Genomic DNA, 16,475 nt, shown 5'->3' on the forward strand with positions numbered 1-16,475 from the left:
CAGATAAACCCAATTGCATTTGGAAGACAGCAGCTACAAATTCTCACTAATCCCAGAAGCTTAAACGAGAAAGGTAACAGCAAGGAGGCCTCGCTCTCACCCTTCCCTGCACAGAGCACTGGAAACCAAGGGTCCAGGTCTAGTCCAAGAACTCGGAGCACATTTCCTCACACGTGCAGAAAAGATACTTTAGAGCAGACTATACCATTAAGGCTGCAGAAAGCAAACCCGAAATTATGCTCCTTTGCTAGGATTTCGGGTCACAACTGTTGGTAAGATCCACAGACGATGACAACCCACTGCTTTCCCTGAGGAGGTTTGCGAGCTAGAGCGCAGCAAGGCCAGCGTCACATTAATTCCTCAAAACGCGTGTGCGCAGCAGGCGTGAGAAGGCGGGCTGGACACCTCCGTACCCCCCCCCCGCCCCGCAAAACAGAAAAGAAGCGGGGAAGGAGGGCGGTGGGTGCGGGGGTCCCGTGTCCCCCCTGCCCCCCGTACCGCCTGCGGCTCGGCGGGACCACCAAACCCCGCGGCCTCCAGCCCCCGCAGCCCCCGCGACGGGCCACCGGCACGCCGCACGGCCCGACCGGAAAGAGAAAGCTGGAGACCGCCGCGCCTCCCGCTGCCCCGGAGCCCCCACCCGCCCCCCACCGCGGCCCTCCCGGGGGCGGCCACCCGCCGCCGGCAGAGCGGGGACCCCCGCCGCCGCAGCCCCGGGGGCGGGGAGCGCCGTTACCGAGGGCGGCGGCGGCCGCGACGTCGGGCCCGCCTCCTGCGCGCGACAGGCGCGGACTCCCGCTGCCCGGTGGTGGCGGCCGGAAGTGACGTCGCTCCCGGACCTGCCCGGCGAGGAGAGGCGCGCTGACGCGTGGCGGCGGCACCGGAAGCGGCGGCAGGAGCGGCGATGGTGAGCCGGGCGCCGGGTGGGGCGGGGGGGGGGCGCCGGGCCGGGGCCTCTCCCCAGCTCATCGCGACCGCGTGTCCGTCTCCTTGCAGGGGAAGCAGAAGAAGGCGCGGAAGTACGCGGCCATGAAGCGCATGATCAGTCTCCGGGACCAGCGCATGTGAGTGTGGCTGCGGCTGAGCCCGGGCCCGGGCGGGGCCCCGGGGCTGGCTGTCCCCGTGTCACGGCCGTGGCCTCCCTCTCCCCCCTTCCCCTCCCCCAGGAGTGCCTGTGTTTCCTTGCAGTAACGAGAAGGACCGGGCCAAAGCCCCCGTGAAGAAGAAGGAGGACCCAAGTGCCATCAAGGAGCGGGAGGTGTAAGTGCTGCCGACGCTTTGGGGAGGGAGGGAGGGACGGACGGACGGACGGACGGACGGACTGGCCGGCCAGGCTGCCTTTCTGAGCGAAACTATGAAAGTAGGAAATAGTGCCCCAAACCAAGGGACTGGGCTTGGGGGGCAGCGGGAGGCCTGATGGGTCGCCATCCCACACTGCCTTTTGTTGTTTCTGCTCGTTAACTCTTCTTTCTGGGCAAGTTGCAGGATTGGATATGTTGTTAATTGCAATTAACTGATCTGAATTCTTTGTCTTCCCGGCAGCCCCCAGCATCCCTCTTGCTTGTTCTTCCAGTATAACACACAGTTGGGCCCCCCTTACCACATCCTGGTTGACACCAACTTTATCAACTTCTCCATCAAGGCAAAGCTGGACCTAGTGCAGTCAATGATGGACTGTCTCTATGCCAAGTGTGAGTGTCTGCATCACCCACAGCTGCTTCTGGACCACATAGTGCCACAGTGCACTCGTGATGTGCTTTATCTGCCTCATACCACTAGCTGAGAGTAACAGAAGTCTTGAAAAAAGGATATGTGCTATAATCATCGAGCCTGTTTCACAGCTGTAGTAACCCTGGAACTGTCTCTGGTTTCAGTCAAACAATGGTCTTAAATGCTAATCTCAACAAAGGTAAAGCATTAGTAACTTTAAAACCTAAAATTACCATGGCGTGATCAAACTCAGTGGGTCTGAGTTTCATCATTTTGCAGCCATCAGTTCTTATAAGTTTAAAACTGTAAATGATATGTTATAGAGATCCATGATAGTTCCTGGGTATGTGGGCAATGTGTAGGGGTCTGTGAAGAGATACTGCTTGGTTTTAATACAGGCTTTTTTTGCATGTAGGTATTCCATGTATCACAGATTGTGTGATGGGTGAAATTGAGAAGTTAGGACAGAAGTACCGTGTGGCGTTAAGGTAGGTTCAGGGTGTTCTTCTCTGTTTCTAGAACGTATTGTTCTAATAGAAATAAAAGTACTTTCTATGAAGGAGCTCTTGAACTAGAGGATGGTTACATTGCTGTGGAGTTCCAAACTTGGTTTTATTTCTCTGGCTGTATGAGATCAGTATGATGGCTTGAGGTTTAGAGTATATTTTTTTTAAAACTAAATGCTATCTATGAGTGCACAATATTGATGTGTACATTTTTTCCCCCCCTAAGGCTTTCAAAATAACACTTCCTCCTGTTTTTCAAAATATATATAGATTTTTTTAATTATAGAAATTTCTAAAAATAAATAAAGAAGTGACCCGAGTCTTACAGAACCATTCACTCATGCTGCGTATTATTGCTGTAGGAGCAGGTAGCACATACTGATAATCTAGAGCCAGGTTATTGTGGGATCTGTGCAAAACTAGTCCAATGCAGTTCGTGCTCTCCAGGTGTACCAGTCAGATGTACTGTTATTTTTATTTTGGCCTATTGTGTTGTAAAGTATCTGAGTGCATCTCCTAAACAGCTTGATGCTCCCTTCAGAGAGGAGGTGAAGTATTCCTGTATGCATGGAACAAATGATCGGATGCCAGAGGAAGTTTTAGTTCTTCCCACAGATAACTTGTTTCAAATGCCTTTGTTAGGCAAGAGCCTAGCGTTGTAGGGACCTTGAAACCAACTAACAAGTACTAAGAAACACTTAACCTATAACAATTAGCCAGACAAATTGCATTCTTTTTTTTTCTGTTGTTCCTTATTTCAGTTGACTGTTGTGTACCATTCCCTCCATCACTTCAGGTCTTGTTTTGAGAACAGGCTGTACATCACAGAAAGGCCCATTCCTGTTCATACTGTGTTACTGTACGTTCTGGTCTGATTGCTGTGATGCTGCCTTATGTGTCCCCACAGAATTGCCAAGGATCCTCGGTTTGAACGCTTGCCATGTGCGCACAAAGGAACCTACGCAGATGACTGCTTGGTACAGAGAGTCACTCAGGTATTTCTGTTTCTTTAATTTTCTATAGTGTGCTAACATACTAAAAATTCCTGATCCCTCCTAGTTACTGATGACTTAAATTTCCCACAAAGCAACTGTAAAATCTCACTAAGGGGTAGTTTCAGTTCCTAGCACAACTTTAGTTGAAGCAAGGTATCATCTTCCCTGAGCGTTCTTGTTGTAGGGGTCAGCATCAGGAAGCACTTAGGGATGGGAAAGGTGTCAGGTAGGAAGGCTGGACAGACTTGGGATGTTTCTACAAGTCTGTTTTCATGAGCAGAAGGATGTTACTAGCGGAATTCTGTACAAGTCCTGGTAATGCCTCGCTAAGGACTTGCAACCCTTTTGTGTTAAATGAGCTCACTGAGTAGAAGCTTCTGCTCAGCTTTGTCTCCTTCCTGCAGGTTCAGGGGTGTTCAATCTGACTTGCCTCTTTTTTTTGCAGCATAAATGTTACATTGTGGCCACAGTGGATAAAGAGCTCAAGCGGAGAATACGAAAAATCCCAGGAGTGCCTATAATGTATATTTCCAGGCACAGGTAAGAGACTTCTGACAGGGAGGGACACTGCCTGGTGCAACCCTTGCCTGACAGGGGGGAACTCTATCACCACGCACTTCTCTCCTTCATTGTCTATAGTGCAGGTTGCAGTAGAGGGCCTAGTATTGCACAGAAGTACAGCTGCTGCTGGGAAGAGGCTGGTCACAGACCCACTTTTATTGCAGTCAACATATTCCATCACTTTGACCTGGAAAACTAGTTTCCTTGAGGCCACTGTTTCCATAAATGAGTTTTGCTTACCAGCAGCAGGACTACCAGACAAATGCATTCTACAGGTTCTTGAGGAAAAGAACCATTCTTGTGCCATATTCTGTTTGGTAGTTTTGTGTACCATCAGCTAAGAAATTGAATTTGCTTTTTAGCTAAAAACCAAACCAACTCAGGATACTCATGCAGCAATATCAGTACAACAGATTTTTCCAGTACCTGCAAGTACTGGCTCACTTTGGTTTGGTTTTTTTTTTTTTTTTCTTCTACATGCAATAGGACCACTGACCAACTGTAAAAACATTTGCTTAAATTAATTTACTGTTCCTTTTAAAGCACTTGTAAAGCCTAGACTAAGAAGACTTCACTCATCTTTGTTTGTCATATTCAGTGTTTTAATATTTCTTCTACATAACGTACAGCCCAGAAGATTTATCTTGCATCAAACCTATGCCAAGTTGTTTCATGATATGGAAGATATGTTTGGTAGTGTGGTAAGGAGAGAAGTCAGGAAGTGGAGAGAAAAGGGCCAAAGTCTTCAGGTGGGATGGAATCAATACTGGAAAGGAGGCAGTTGTGCTAGCAGTGGAGACAATGAGTCATTGCATTGATAATATACAGACAGAGCAGTATGTCAGAAATGAGGAGGTTGATTGCTCTAAATACGTAGTCTTAATTGATCTATAATTAGAAGGTGGCTTGGAACATCTCTCAAAACATCTTTGCCCCTTATTCACTGTGGCCATGAATCATAAATTGAATTGCCGAAGTTTTATTCTCTGCAGTGCTCTGCTCTTAAATCCTAAGTCAGATCTTACAAAACCACTGGTTTTTTCCTTCTCTGGTGATGGTGAGTTTTTGAGATGCCCAATTTCTGAGTTTGAGGTAAAGCGTAACAGTAACCTTATGAAAGCTTTTCACTTTTGGAAGTAATATTTTAATTCCTCAGGGTCTGAGCTGCAGATAGAAATGCAACAAAGCTTCTTGCTGTTCGGTCTGCCTTTAAGCCTGTTGCTGCATGGGGAGGGAAGCAATCTGGAGTAGATTGTCTTCATAGGTTTTTCCCTCTTTCTTTCTCAGATACAATATTGAGAGGATGCCAGATGATTATGGAGCTCCTCGATTCTAACCTGTCCAGCCCAAGCCATCAATATGAAGACTCTGAGCCAGGATAAGGGTCCTTCTGGTTCCAACCCCCCTTTCTTTTTTGCTGGGACTCTACTCATAAGACTGTGGATGACATTGAACTGACTTCATAGCCTTGATCTTCTAAGAAAGAGATACTTGTAAGAGTCTGTTTTTATTTATCCTTGTTCTGACTTGGCCTGATTACTTACAGCCGTGAGAAGCATACGGTAAAGAGAGGACGGCAGGGCCCGAAACATGCCTGACTTCCTCTTCATTGGGATCATTGGAAAAAGTGATTTCAGCATTCCAAATTAAATATTGGTGATGCAACTCTGGCTGAGAATGAAGCTACAGACATTTTAAAAGCTTTTTATTGCTGTACCTGCAGCAGGACAAGTATTCCTCTGGGAAACTCCTTCACATCTGTCCCATGAGCAAATGAGTATCTGCGTTCTGGAGAAAAGCTGTCAAATCTGCACCAGATGGTGTGCCTTCTCCGGACCAGTGGTCTGGAAGATTTTAATTTGGAACTGATGGGCTTGTATACAACTGTACAATGAATGAAGTTTGGTTAAGTGTCCTGCTCAGTTTCCTGTGTCTGTACTGGGTTAGCTGGCAGCCCAGGCCTTTTGCTTATATGCAGAGAGGTGAAGGGAGGGCAGCATTGGGTCAGGACAGATCTCTCCCTCTTGCTTGCTTGGCACGTATGCACCTCAAAGCCTTATCCCTTTCGTTAGGTGTCAAGGAAGAGGAGGAAGGTATCGAACTGTGACAGGAAGGCGTCAAACTGGGAAAGGTATTAATGTGGGCTGGGAGCAGAGTTGGTAAGAGGAGAATCAGAGAAATGGTGGTGGATCAAGAGAGTCTCAGAGGCCTGCAGTGTTTGCTGTTGGGAAGGAAGTGGTCAGACGGGAAAAGGGCGGGAAAAGAGATGGTTAAGCCACATGGAGAAGTGGGGAAAAGTATTTCAAAGCTGTAACTCTGCATTCTCCTATCTTCTCCATTACTCTTTAATTTTTAGCAACATAATTTGCTCTTCTGATTTCTGCTTTGTGGTGAGAATTGTCTTATGACTGAGAGGTGAGAGACAATATGAGGATCACCAGGGGCCAACATGTCGAAGCGTGCTTCCTGGCCAAAATGCTGGAGTTGAGGTATAGTAAAGGGGGAGACTAAAATTTTATGTTCTTGGTATAATTAAGAAAATTTCCAAAATTTAATGGAGCTTTTATCCTGTGGTGCCTTACACTGGTTTAGCTGCAGAGAATAGCTGAACTCAGCTGTGAGTATACTGGACATCATACCCTGAAGATAATACCTCTCCTCTGCTAATTATTTCTTGTCCTTGGGAAGTGCCTTGATGTGCTAATAAGTTTCCTGCTAGCACCCTGCCTCTACAGATACTGCAGGAAACTGTTTAAGTATTGTCAGGAACACTTGAAGACCATGTTTAGTCAAATGCAAACTGAGTTATAGGATGTAACTTTGTTTTCAGAATAATTCTAATTTTGAAAGTCTTCAAGTACAGAGTTAACTAGAATCATTCCTGTGAAAATAACTTCACTTGAATTAACCTAAATGGAAGGAGACTGGAGAAGAAATAAATGGACACTCGTGGTAATATTTGATAGAAGTCCTTCTGGCGCTGGAGAAGAGGTCAAAGGCACAGCAACATGATGTATTTGGGGAATGTCTGCCTGCCAGCAGAGGGACCTAATGAAAATACATGTATGTAGCATAAACTGTGGTTAGGAATCAAAGCAAATGTGCCTCTTTACTGAACTCTTTTAGTCCTTAAATTAACACTCCTTATAGTCTGCCTTGTTTTAGTAACAGGAGGAGGAACCTGCAATAGACATAAGGCAATTGCTAAAGTGATAAGAGGGTTGGAGAATGAGCAGCAGGAAGAAAGTATTGGCAGTGACTGAACCCCTCAGGAAGTTTTCATTAATTGAGTGTAATTGGCAAGACAGAAAAAACTTGGGTATTAGAGTCAGAAGAGAAACAGGACAGGAAAGGACCACCTGAGTCATCAACTGCTTTCTCTGCAGTCACAGGGAACCAGTGTACCAGACACTTGGTCCAGAGGAAAATATTTACTCCATGCACACCATGGCATCATAACCTCAGATCCAGATTACAATATGTCAAAGGACGAAAGACCATTGTAACAGGAAAGAGTTTGGTAAGCAAGAATGCTTTGATGCTCCTACGAATGCAGAACTCTGCCAGTCCAAACCAGAAATTACTTCCTGACCCAACTCTGGCAGTTGGTTTAAACCTGCACACAAGTTAGATACCATAAGACGCCTGCAATGTTTCCCAGTAACTAGGGAATCCAGCCTCCCCCCTAACAACTTGTATTGCTGTAGCCAGTTTCCATGGCTTCAGAAGACAGAACAATTGCAAAAGCCACAAAAAGAAGGTCTGAAGTTATGCAAAGAATGGGAGAATATGCTTTCTGCTCCTTTCTAGGCGTCACCAGAAGGTCCAAGATTGCTGCAGCATTACCATCAGATGAAGTGAAAAAACTTGAGCTGCTGATCCAAAATGTGACACTGATTGAGGGACAACTGGAATGTGGTAGAATAGCATTTAGAAGCAGGAAGAGCATGAGCTATTTAAAAAATGAACTAAAACCATCAATATCACATAATGCTACAGTCTAAAAGACTAAGAGGGCAAAATGTGGACATAACAGGGTTCTTTTAGGGCAAGGTAACATTGGGTAAAGCCACCGTATCTTGGCTGGTGGGAGTCAACTCTACTGCTGCCCAGATACCATGGTTTGAGCCTGATCGGTAGCCAACCACCACGCAGCCACTCTCCCTTCTATTCCAGCAATAAGAAGGGACAGAGAGCCAGGCTTGAGGTTCAAGATACGTCTGGGATGGGGAAAAATCACACTTTATGGTCGCAAGCAAAAGGCAGACTCATTACGAGAAGAAAAAAACCATACATTTATTACAGACAGTAACAACACTTAACAGAGTAGGAAAGTGAGAAGCATTGCCACATCTTGAGAACACCTTCCCCCCACCCCTCCCTTCTTCCCGGGTTCAGCTCTGCTCCAAAGATCTCTACCTCCTCCCCCAGTGGCGCAGGGGCAGGGAATGGGGGGGGTGCAGTCAGTGCTGCTGCTTCTTCCATCTTCAGTGGGGGGAGCTTCTGGAACTTGTTCCCCTTGCTCCGTTGTGGTCCCCCTCTCACAGGAGACAGTCCTCCACAAACTTTCTCTGACATGAGTTGTTCCCATGGGCTGCAGCGTTCCCCACACTGCTCCGTCATGGGTCACCAACTTCCTCCGACTGGATTCCCTCCCACGGCTGCAGCCCTTCCCGAGCTGCTCTGGCGTGGGACACCCCTGCGTGCTGCAATCCTCCCAGCGCTGAACTACAACAGCGGGGCTACCTTTTCCCACAAGACCCTGGCCTTCTTCGGACACAGCACCTTGATCAACGGGGTGGAAACCACAGGCCATAAATCAGTGTCTGCTCCGCTGTAGATCATGGGTGGCGGGGGGTGCTGCCCTGCCGTCTCACCACAGGATACAGGGGGGCCTCTGCTCCAGCATACCTCCCCCCTCCCTTTCTTCCTCTGTTCCTCCACTGACCTTGGTGTTCACGCAGCTGCCGCAACTCTTCCTCACAAGCCCGACTGCACGTCACCATGTCCCTTCTTAAATACGTTATCACAGAGGTGCAGCTGATTGGCTCCGTTTTCAAGCAGAGGTGGAGCTGACTTGGAGCTGGGGGAGCTTCGAGAATCTTCTCACAGGGGGACGCCCCTATAGGCCCCTCCCCTGCTACCAAAAAAGTCCCCACCACTCACTGAACCCCGGACACCAGACCAGATTTGGATAGTGACAAAAGCATCTGTCAAGTTATTGGGAAGTTACACTTTGTCCTCCTCAATGCAGACTGGAAAACAATTTTTTCTGAAAATGGTTGAGTACATAAATTTGTTCATAAGGGAAGCAAGAGATTTCTTCATAATACTGGGTAACCACAACAAACAGTAAGAATATGGGGAGAAACCTGCCTACAGGAAATGACCTCGAGTAAACTGATCACAGGAGAACTCGCTTTGAGTGTATCTATCAGGAGGATAAATCAAAGGATGTTTGCAGCAAGAATATCCTATTTTGAAAGGACAGACTTTCAAAAGCATAGTTAGTAAACTGGCCCAAAGAGCTCAGGGATACAATTGTTAAATATGTGTACAGTGTGGAGAAGGTGGGGGCTAAAAGTGCAAATGCTACCTGGAAGTCATATTCACTGCAAGAAAGATCTTAGAGGAGCACCAGCCTAAACAGAAAAGGATCAATAACCACCTCTAGATGAAAAGAAAGGATAAAGAATAGAACACAGTTCTATGTGTATTAAAATAATTTTTTGGAAGCGTTGCATCTCATAACTTGAGTTTACACTCTACTTGAAGATTTTCTTGTGCATTCATCGTGTACAACCTCTTTGGATTCCCTGGAATTTAACAACAAAGGAACACAAAGTCCAGCTTTTCCAGCAGAGACCAAAGCTGTTTCTCTATTTAACAATCTGTTTTTCCAGACTTTTCTCCTGACTGAAGAGTCTTCAGACTTCTTCCAATGGCTGCCTTTCTCCACCAGCCAGGGATCTCTGATTCACCTGCCATGAACTAGGGCTTGAACATGACAAAAATCGCTCAGGTTTTCTGTACTAGGGATGAAGGGCTGGTGCACCGCTGGCCGAAACAGGAGTCGTGAGGCTTCACTGCCCAGCTACTGGAATTCATGCATACAAGCCCTCGTGTCTTTTCTCTACAATGGGAATCCAGCATTTTGCATAAACCTTTGCTAACTGGCTACAGAACATACCAGCATGTTTAACTCATACTTCAGTGTGGGAAGAGAGAAACAAGAAAAAATTCTTTCCCACACCTCAGTGCAGTTGCTTCTGTAACGGATGAAGCAATCTCACACATCCGCTGCTCCGTTCTCATTTTTGCCTCTCAGATTTATCACGAGCCTATTCGCTGAAAACAAAACCGTTCATGCAATTTCTAGGGGGGTGGCCCACCCAGCATCGCCCCCCTCCCCACGCAGGGTCTCCGCGCCGTCATTCGCTGCCCGCCGCGTTTGAGCGCCTTTCCCGAGGCCTCGCTCGGGCCGCACTCGCTTCCCCCGACAACCGCTACAACAATTAATGAGCTCTGCCATCGCCCCTCAGGTCACCGACACCGGGTTTGCCGCGGCTGCTCGGGGCAGGGGCGGGGCGGCGACACCCGCTGTGGGCCACAGCCAGTGCCGGCGGGCAGGCGCGGTAACATGGCCGCCGCGGGGTAACCGAGGTCCGCGGCGCCCCGCTACACCGCGGGAGGCCGCCGGGGGCCGGGCTAGCCCCGGCCCCGCACAGCCTAGCTTGCGGGCCAGCAGCCCCCGACCTGCTCGCCGCCGGCCTACACAAAATGGATCCGCCGCTCGCCCGCACCGACCGGGGGCGGGCGGGGAGAGGCGCTCTGCACTCGCCGCCGCCCCCTCTCTATACTCCCCGCCGCCGTTAGCGCCCTGCCTCCCGCAGCGACCTGCCGCTAGGCGGCGCGCTGCCGAGGCCGAAGCCCCGACGAGGCGCTCTGCTCGGCGCTCTAGCGCCCTGCACTCAACTCTACTGCCCGGGAGGGCGGCGCGCCCAGCCGCGCAGGCGCCGTAGGCCGCACGCGCCGCCGCCGCGGCCTGTGGAAGAGCCGCGCTCCGCTCCCTCCGCCGCGGCCCCGCCATGTACCCGGCCTGGGGCTTGTACGGGGCGGCGGGGCACTACCCGCCGCCGCCCACCTCCATCCCGCCCCCGCCGCTGCCCATCCCTCCCCCCAACGTGCCTCCGCCCGCCGTCCCGCCGATGCCGCTGCCCAGCTACCCGCCGCCGGGCCCCGCGCCCCCCGCCGCCGCCGCCGCCCCGCCGCCGCCCGCCGGTACCTCGGGGTTCCTGAGCCTGCAGGAGCAGCACCTGGCGCAGCTGCAGCAGCTCCAGCAGATGCACCAGAAGCAGCTGCAGTCCGTGCTGCTGGGGCCGCCGCCGCCGCCGGGGCCGCCCCCTCCGGGGCTGCCGCCGCCGCCGCTGCCCGGCTCCTTCGCCGACTGGCAGCAGCCGCCGCCGCCGGTGCCGCCGCCCGTCCGCAGCTACCAGAAGCAGTTCGCCCACCGCGACCCGACGACGACGACCACCCGCAAGCCGCCCGCCGCCGCCCGGGAGCGTGACGGCCAGGAGCCGCCGGGCGGGCATGGCGACTGGGGCGAGCCGGTGCCGTCCTCGCCGGTGCCTATGGACATGGAGCTGTCCTCGCCGCCGCAGTCCCCGCAGCCCGCCGCCCAGGCCTACTTGCCCCCCGCCCAGGCCTACCTGCCGCCCCCCCAGGCGGAGCCGTACCTGCCCCCCGCCCAGCCGCCCCCGGCCCAGTCCCCGCCGCTCCAGCCCTACCTGCCCCGGGCGCAGGCCGCCCAGCCTCCCCCCTCCTTCTCCGAGCCGCCGCCCTCCTACCTGGAGCCCCCGCCGGCCACCGCCTCCCAGCCCTACCTGCCGCCTCCTGCCCAGGGCTACATGGCGCACCCGCAGCCCTACCTGCTGCCCTCCCAGGCCTCCCCTTCCCAGCCAGCCCAGCCCGGCCTGGCCCCCGCCATCCCTCCCCCTGCCAAGCCATCGCAGGCCCATTTCCCCCCGCCCCAGCCGGCCTTGCCCCTGCCCGCTGCTGCCCAGCCGGAGGCCACACCGAGTGCCACCAAGGAGGCCAGCGGCACCGAGCAGCCGGACCCCTCCACCATGACTCCCCAGGTAAGGCAGTGCCACCTCCGCACCGGCTCCTGCGGCTGCACGGGGTGTTGAGAAGGTCTCTGAGTAAGGGCAGTTGATAGACACACCGTATTTGCATAATACTGAAAGGTTTGGACGCCACCCTTGGAAGCCCGGGAATGGCACGGCTCGGGTGAGGTGCCGTAAATGTTTCTTTATCCAATGGTGGTTGTTGGGATGTGACAGATCATCGTCTTTCAGGAACAAATGAGTTGTTTAGGGAAAAGTCTAGCGCCCAGCTGAATTTAACTTTCTTGGGGGGATTTGCTGGTCTCCGGACAATTGTTTTCCAGAGTACAGCATGTGGGCAACCTGCACCGAACTTCTGTTGACTTTGTCCGGCCTGTTGTGAGATACAACAGTCTGTTTGCTTCTTGTGTGTTGCATCTTTTGTCTTCAGCGATTTATTCATTTAGATTTCTCATGGCATCATGTTTCAACTGTCTGTCTGATATGTGTAGAATTGTGACTATTTTAATCTTACCACACATAGTTAAAGCTGCAGAAGTGTTTCTGTTTGTAATGCATAGTTGCCCTTTAGACTTACACCTTTTGTGCTACACATGCTTGATCCTGCAGTATAAAATTGCATGGAGCATTGGAGGGAAATGTTCTGAAGTGCTTCTGAGGTGAAAAATATTGTTAATGCTATGTGGTACACAAGGGCCAAAATGCCTGCAAAATATCTACATGCTTTACTTTATAAATGTGAGAAGTTCCAGTGGACTTGATGTGACTGTTCATACACATTAAGTTAGGGACAATCCAGTTGCTTGAGGTTAAGCATGCACAAAGATACATGTATGTTGAGGTACTCAGCTGTGTATGTGCCAGGTCAGTCAGATTCCCTGAAGCCTTTGCATGGTTTTAGGGTTGGCTTGTAGAGATCCAGCTGCAAGAACAAAGCTGAAGTGTATGCTTTATACTTACTTAAATTTAAAAATACATCTATTTTTGGCAAATTCATCTTAGGTTGCTGATTTGAAACCAAGTTTGCAAAAATCGTGGTGTATTGTATTAAAGTCACTGACACGTTAAATTTGTTAATTGTTGGGACAAGTTTTTACTCGTATCCATTAAAATTTCATAACAATACCTGAATATATTTGGGAATGTATAATTTTTAAGTTTTCACCATATAACTAATCACTGCTTAGCAAAGTGGTGCTTTCAGTTCATGAATTTAATTCTACAAAGGTTTTGGACGGTACTAGTTGATCTTTTACAGTGATAGCAATGGGCCTTGCTAATTTTTTGAATGACAAAACCAAAACCTTGAAAAATCAGGTGTAGAAAGTGATGTTAATTTGGTATTGAGGCTGCTTGCCAACTTCTTAAATTATTGAACTCGAGATCAAACAGTAAACTATAATTCCTTCTCCCTTATGTAGCCTGAAATTTCATTAATGTTATTTAATTGTTCCCCAACCACTCTTTCCTATCCATAAGAGTCACAAGTAATGCATTATTGTGGCACACACATGGAAATGGAATGCTCCTGAAGTTTACATTGTCTGCTTTATGAGTGTTTACACAAACAACTTCTATCTTGAGTAGTTTGTTTACTGTCATGCACAATTCAGTGTTAATTCAAAAGGAATATGGTACTTTGGTCATAAATTTGTTATAAAAGATAGATACAATTTTGGCTATCTTAGGCTGTAAAATGAGACAGGATTTAGAGCAACAAGTCCTTACACAATAGGAATAGGAAAAGCGGAGCTAGTGATGCTTTCTTGCTAATGATCTTAAAAGCTGAGTGGAGAAATACTATCCTTTGTCATTAATAAGATCCTATTAAGCCTTTGTTTAAATCGGTAAATGAAAGTAATTCTTTCTGTTCTCATCCCACACTATCAGTGGCTGCAGCCAAATAGATCAGTGTTTTTCCCTTAAAATAGAAATATTATGCGATTTGACATGAGTTAGTGTTTTATTATTTCCCTTTCCTGTCTAAAAATAAGATACCACTCTTTGCCTTGACAATATAGTGAGTTTAGCATAGTTTCTTACGTGGGTGTACAGTTGGATTAAATTGCTGGATTGTTGTGTTTCTCTACAATGAGATAAATCTTTTGTCAAGTTCCGTTAAAACACCTCTGGCATTTCATTAATGTGCCACCTGATATTTGGGTACTGTATGCTGCTATTTATTTGCAGTAGTAAACAAATATGTGTGGGTGCATCTGTACTGATAAATATGCATTTATCTACATCTGTTAGAGCTGCCTTAGCTTTACCATGTCACTTTCCAGCAGGCTGCTGCACTCTTTAAAATCCCCCCTTTGTTTTATAAAGGGTGCTAAACCATTGTTTTGCAGTCTTTACCAGAAAAGAACTGAGTGTCTCCCAAAATAGGCTTTATGTTATGGCCTAGAGTCACCTAAATTCATTTGAAGTAGTCTTTTGGCATATAATCTGCATTAACATTTTTGGTGGTGTGTCCTGTGGTCAGGATCTGGTAGTGCTAGTTTCAGTGTTCCCTGTACAATGCAACGGTTGTAGTCTCTTGGTCAGCCAAAGATGGAAGAAGGTATATGTTGATGTTGGTGTAGTCCTTGGGCTTAAGGGTTGTAACTGGACGTGAAGAATGACAGTCATTGCGAGGAGATAAGCACTCTAACTGAACTTTTTGCCATCATGAATCTTCTACACAAGCACTTCTGTTTTGCTCAGAGGAAGCTGTAGAAATCTACCTTCCCACTTTTCTCATGGTTTTCAGATAGAACCTGCAATATGTGTGTCACTGACTTCATCTGCTGCAGAAAATAGGTGATGGGATATTATCATAGCTCTTTGTGTGAACCCTGGTCATATTATGAGTTTTAGCCGCTTGTCCAATTGGTATAATAATGAGGAGGAAACAAAATGGATCCATGGAGACAACAATTTAGTGGCAGCAAAACAGATGCTTGCCAGGCATAGCATGCAGCACTGTCATGGTAAATCACCTTATAATGCCTTTTAAGACGGATAACGGAATCAGCTTTTGTATAGCTGAGGATGTAGTCTTCTCCTCGGTGTTGAGAGTTGCACTTATTACAGCATGTTATTGAAGGAGTCCATGCTGGAGCATGAATGCACATCTTCCACCCAAAGCCGTGACAGCTCTTCTGAGTCATATTCTTGTTAAAAATATTCTTGGCAGAAGTTATTGCAGAATCAACATAAAGTCTAAGAAGCATAGCCTCTCCTTTCATTGACCTCATCTTAAAGTTACAGTTGTACAGAAGTATTTTTTTAAAAATACAGCTCCATATTTAATTGTATCTGCTAGATTGCTACCAATAGAAAACATCGTGCCTGATTTGAGCGTGAGGTAGGCTTTTGGTGGAAGCTTGCACTTCTTTTAAAGCTGTTTTAAGATAGAATGATTCAGTTTTGAGAGATCTCATCAGACAGCAGCTAGCACTTTGTTGTTGTCACACTTATATTTTAAAATACCTTCATCTTTTGGATTCTTTTTTGTTTCTGAGTGGGCTTTATATAGGTGTCTTTTCTTAACTGCGCATGCTTGGATGGAAGGGAAGAATAGAGGATATGAAAGATGTACAGCAGTCAGATTTAGAGAGGTGGTGGAGTTGACGTGAGAGCACAAGAATGGTTGCGCTAGGTCAGACCTAAGTACAGTGTTTTATAATTCTGTATTTGACAGTGATTAAAAGCAGATGCCAGGAGAATAACTTGAAAATCAAGTGCATGACAGTACTTCCCTAAAGTATAGGAGGGGCCTTAGCTGCAACCGGTGTCTTTATTTTCAAAACCAGTAGATTTGTCTTCTATGAGCTTATGGAGCTGTGTCCTGAATCCACAAAATTTTAGCTCTTGCAGTGGTCTGTGGCAGGGACTTTGGTAGCACAAGGCTACCAAATGTCGGGTGAAGAGCTGCCTCCCACATGTTTTAAATCTGTGTCCTGCTAGTCTGATTTGATGCCTGATATTTCCTTGTATTGGAAGAGATATAGAACTGTTGGTTCCTATTCAGATGTCTCTAAGATGAACCGCTACTTGAATGTTGAGATACTTATCTTTAGTCTTTTGTTCTTTGTGTTGGTGGCAGTTTACAGTGCTTTGAAGCTACTGTCATCTGCCCAGATAATTCTAGCCTGAAATATTTAAAACTGAAAGCTCGATTGCTTCTTATTAAATGGATAATTATTTGGGTGCAGCCATATCTATTTACCTCTTCAACTGTTGAATGAATCAGAATTAATGAATGAGAATTCACATGATAAATAATCCTCACTATATGTTGGTTTTGGTTGTTCTTTTTCCTTTCCACAGCTTTATTCAAACATCTTCACCATAATTTCTCAGCTGTCATTTTCACTCGATGTCTGTGTTCTCTTCATCTTTTTTGTACATTTCCTCCTTTTTCTCTTCACTACTCCCTTACTCATACTTGTTCTCCATTTTCACTTCATTTTACTTTAGTCTCATAATAAGTACCTATAGTTAGGAATAAAAAGCACTAAAAATAATAAGTATGGTACTTATCACATGCCTCTAGTAATTTGGCTTATTACTGGCCATCTTTCTGCTTTTTG

The 16,475-nt window shown here is 47.7% G+C and overlaps 3 protein-coding genes across 8 annotated transcripts in view; 2 read left to right on the forward strand and 1 right to left on the reverse strand.

Annotated features, from left to right (window-relative positions):
* AREL1 (apoptosis resistant E3 ubiquitin protein ligase 1) overlaps positions 1–841 on the reverse strand; it is a 40,199-nt gene extending 39,358 nt beyond the window's left edge. For 3 of the 6 annotated variants that reach the window (XR_004409364.2, XR_004409363.2, XM_042790674.1), the window contains exon 1: positions 101–203. The gene's annotated coding sequence lies outside the window, so the exon portion shown is untranslated. Of the gene's footprint in view, positions 1–100; positions 204–300; positions 379–736 lie in introns of those variants that run through there. The other 3 variants (XM_042790677.1, XM_042790675.1, XM_042790676.1) reach the window with 3 other exon arrangements.
* FCF1 (FCF1 rRNA-processing protein) lies at positions 824–5,687 on the forward strand. The gene is made up of 8 exons (XM_042790678.1): positions 824–907; positions 997–1,064; positions 1,189–1,260; positions 1,543–1,691; positions 2,126–2,198; positions 3,124–3,211; positions 3,657–3,751; positions 5,060–5,687. The coding sequence occupies exons 1-8, from the start codon at positions 905–907 to the stop codon at positions 5,106–5,108; spliced, it is 597 nt and encodes a 198-aa protein (XP_042646612.1). The 5' UTR covers positions 824–904; the 3' UTR covers positions 5,109–5,687.
* A 5,065-nt stretch (positions 5,688–10,752) lies between these two features.
* The window catches only part of YLPM1 (YLP motif containing 1), a 38,769-nt gene continuing 33,046 nt past the window's right edge, over positions 10,753–16,475 (forward strand). The window contains 1 exon segment of the mRNA XM_042790742.1: positions 10,753–11,910. Coding sequence (XP_042646676.1) covers positions 10,861–11,910 — 1,050 coding nt within the window. The 5' untranslated portion in view covers positions 10,753–10,860.

This window comes from Tyto alba, unplaced genomic scaffold, assembly GCF_018691265.1.
Source record: "Tyto alba isolate M040663 unplaced genomic scaffold, T.alba_DEE_v4.0 Super-Scaffold_18, whole genome shotgun sequence".
Classification (NCBI taxonomy): Eukaryota; Metazoa; Chordata; class Aves; order Strigiformes; family Tytonidae; genus Tyto; species Tyto alba.

What these genes read in the sequence shown, in the direction of transcription:
- FCF1 (XM_042790678.1), top strand. An exon ending in AGTCTCCGGGACCAGCGCAT is followed by an intron (nt 1,065 to 1,188) that starts GTGAGTGTGGCT and finishes GTTTCCTTGCAG; the next exon opens with TAACGAGAAGGACCGGGCCA. An exon ending in AAGTACCGTGTGGCGTTAAG is followed by an intron (nt 2,199 to 3,123) that starts GTAGGTTCAGGG and finishes GTGTCCCCACAG; the next exon opens with AATTGCCAAGGATCCTCGGT.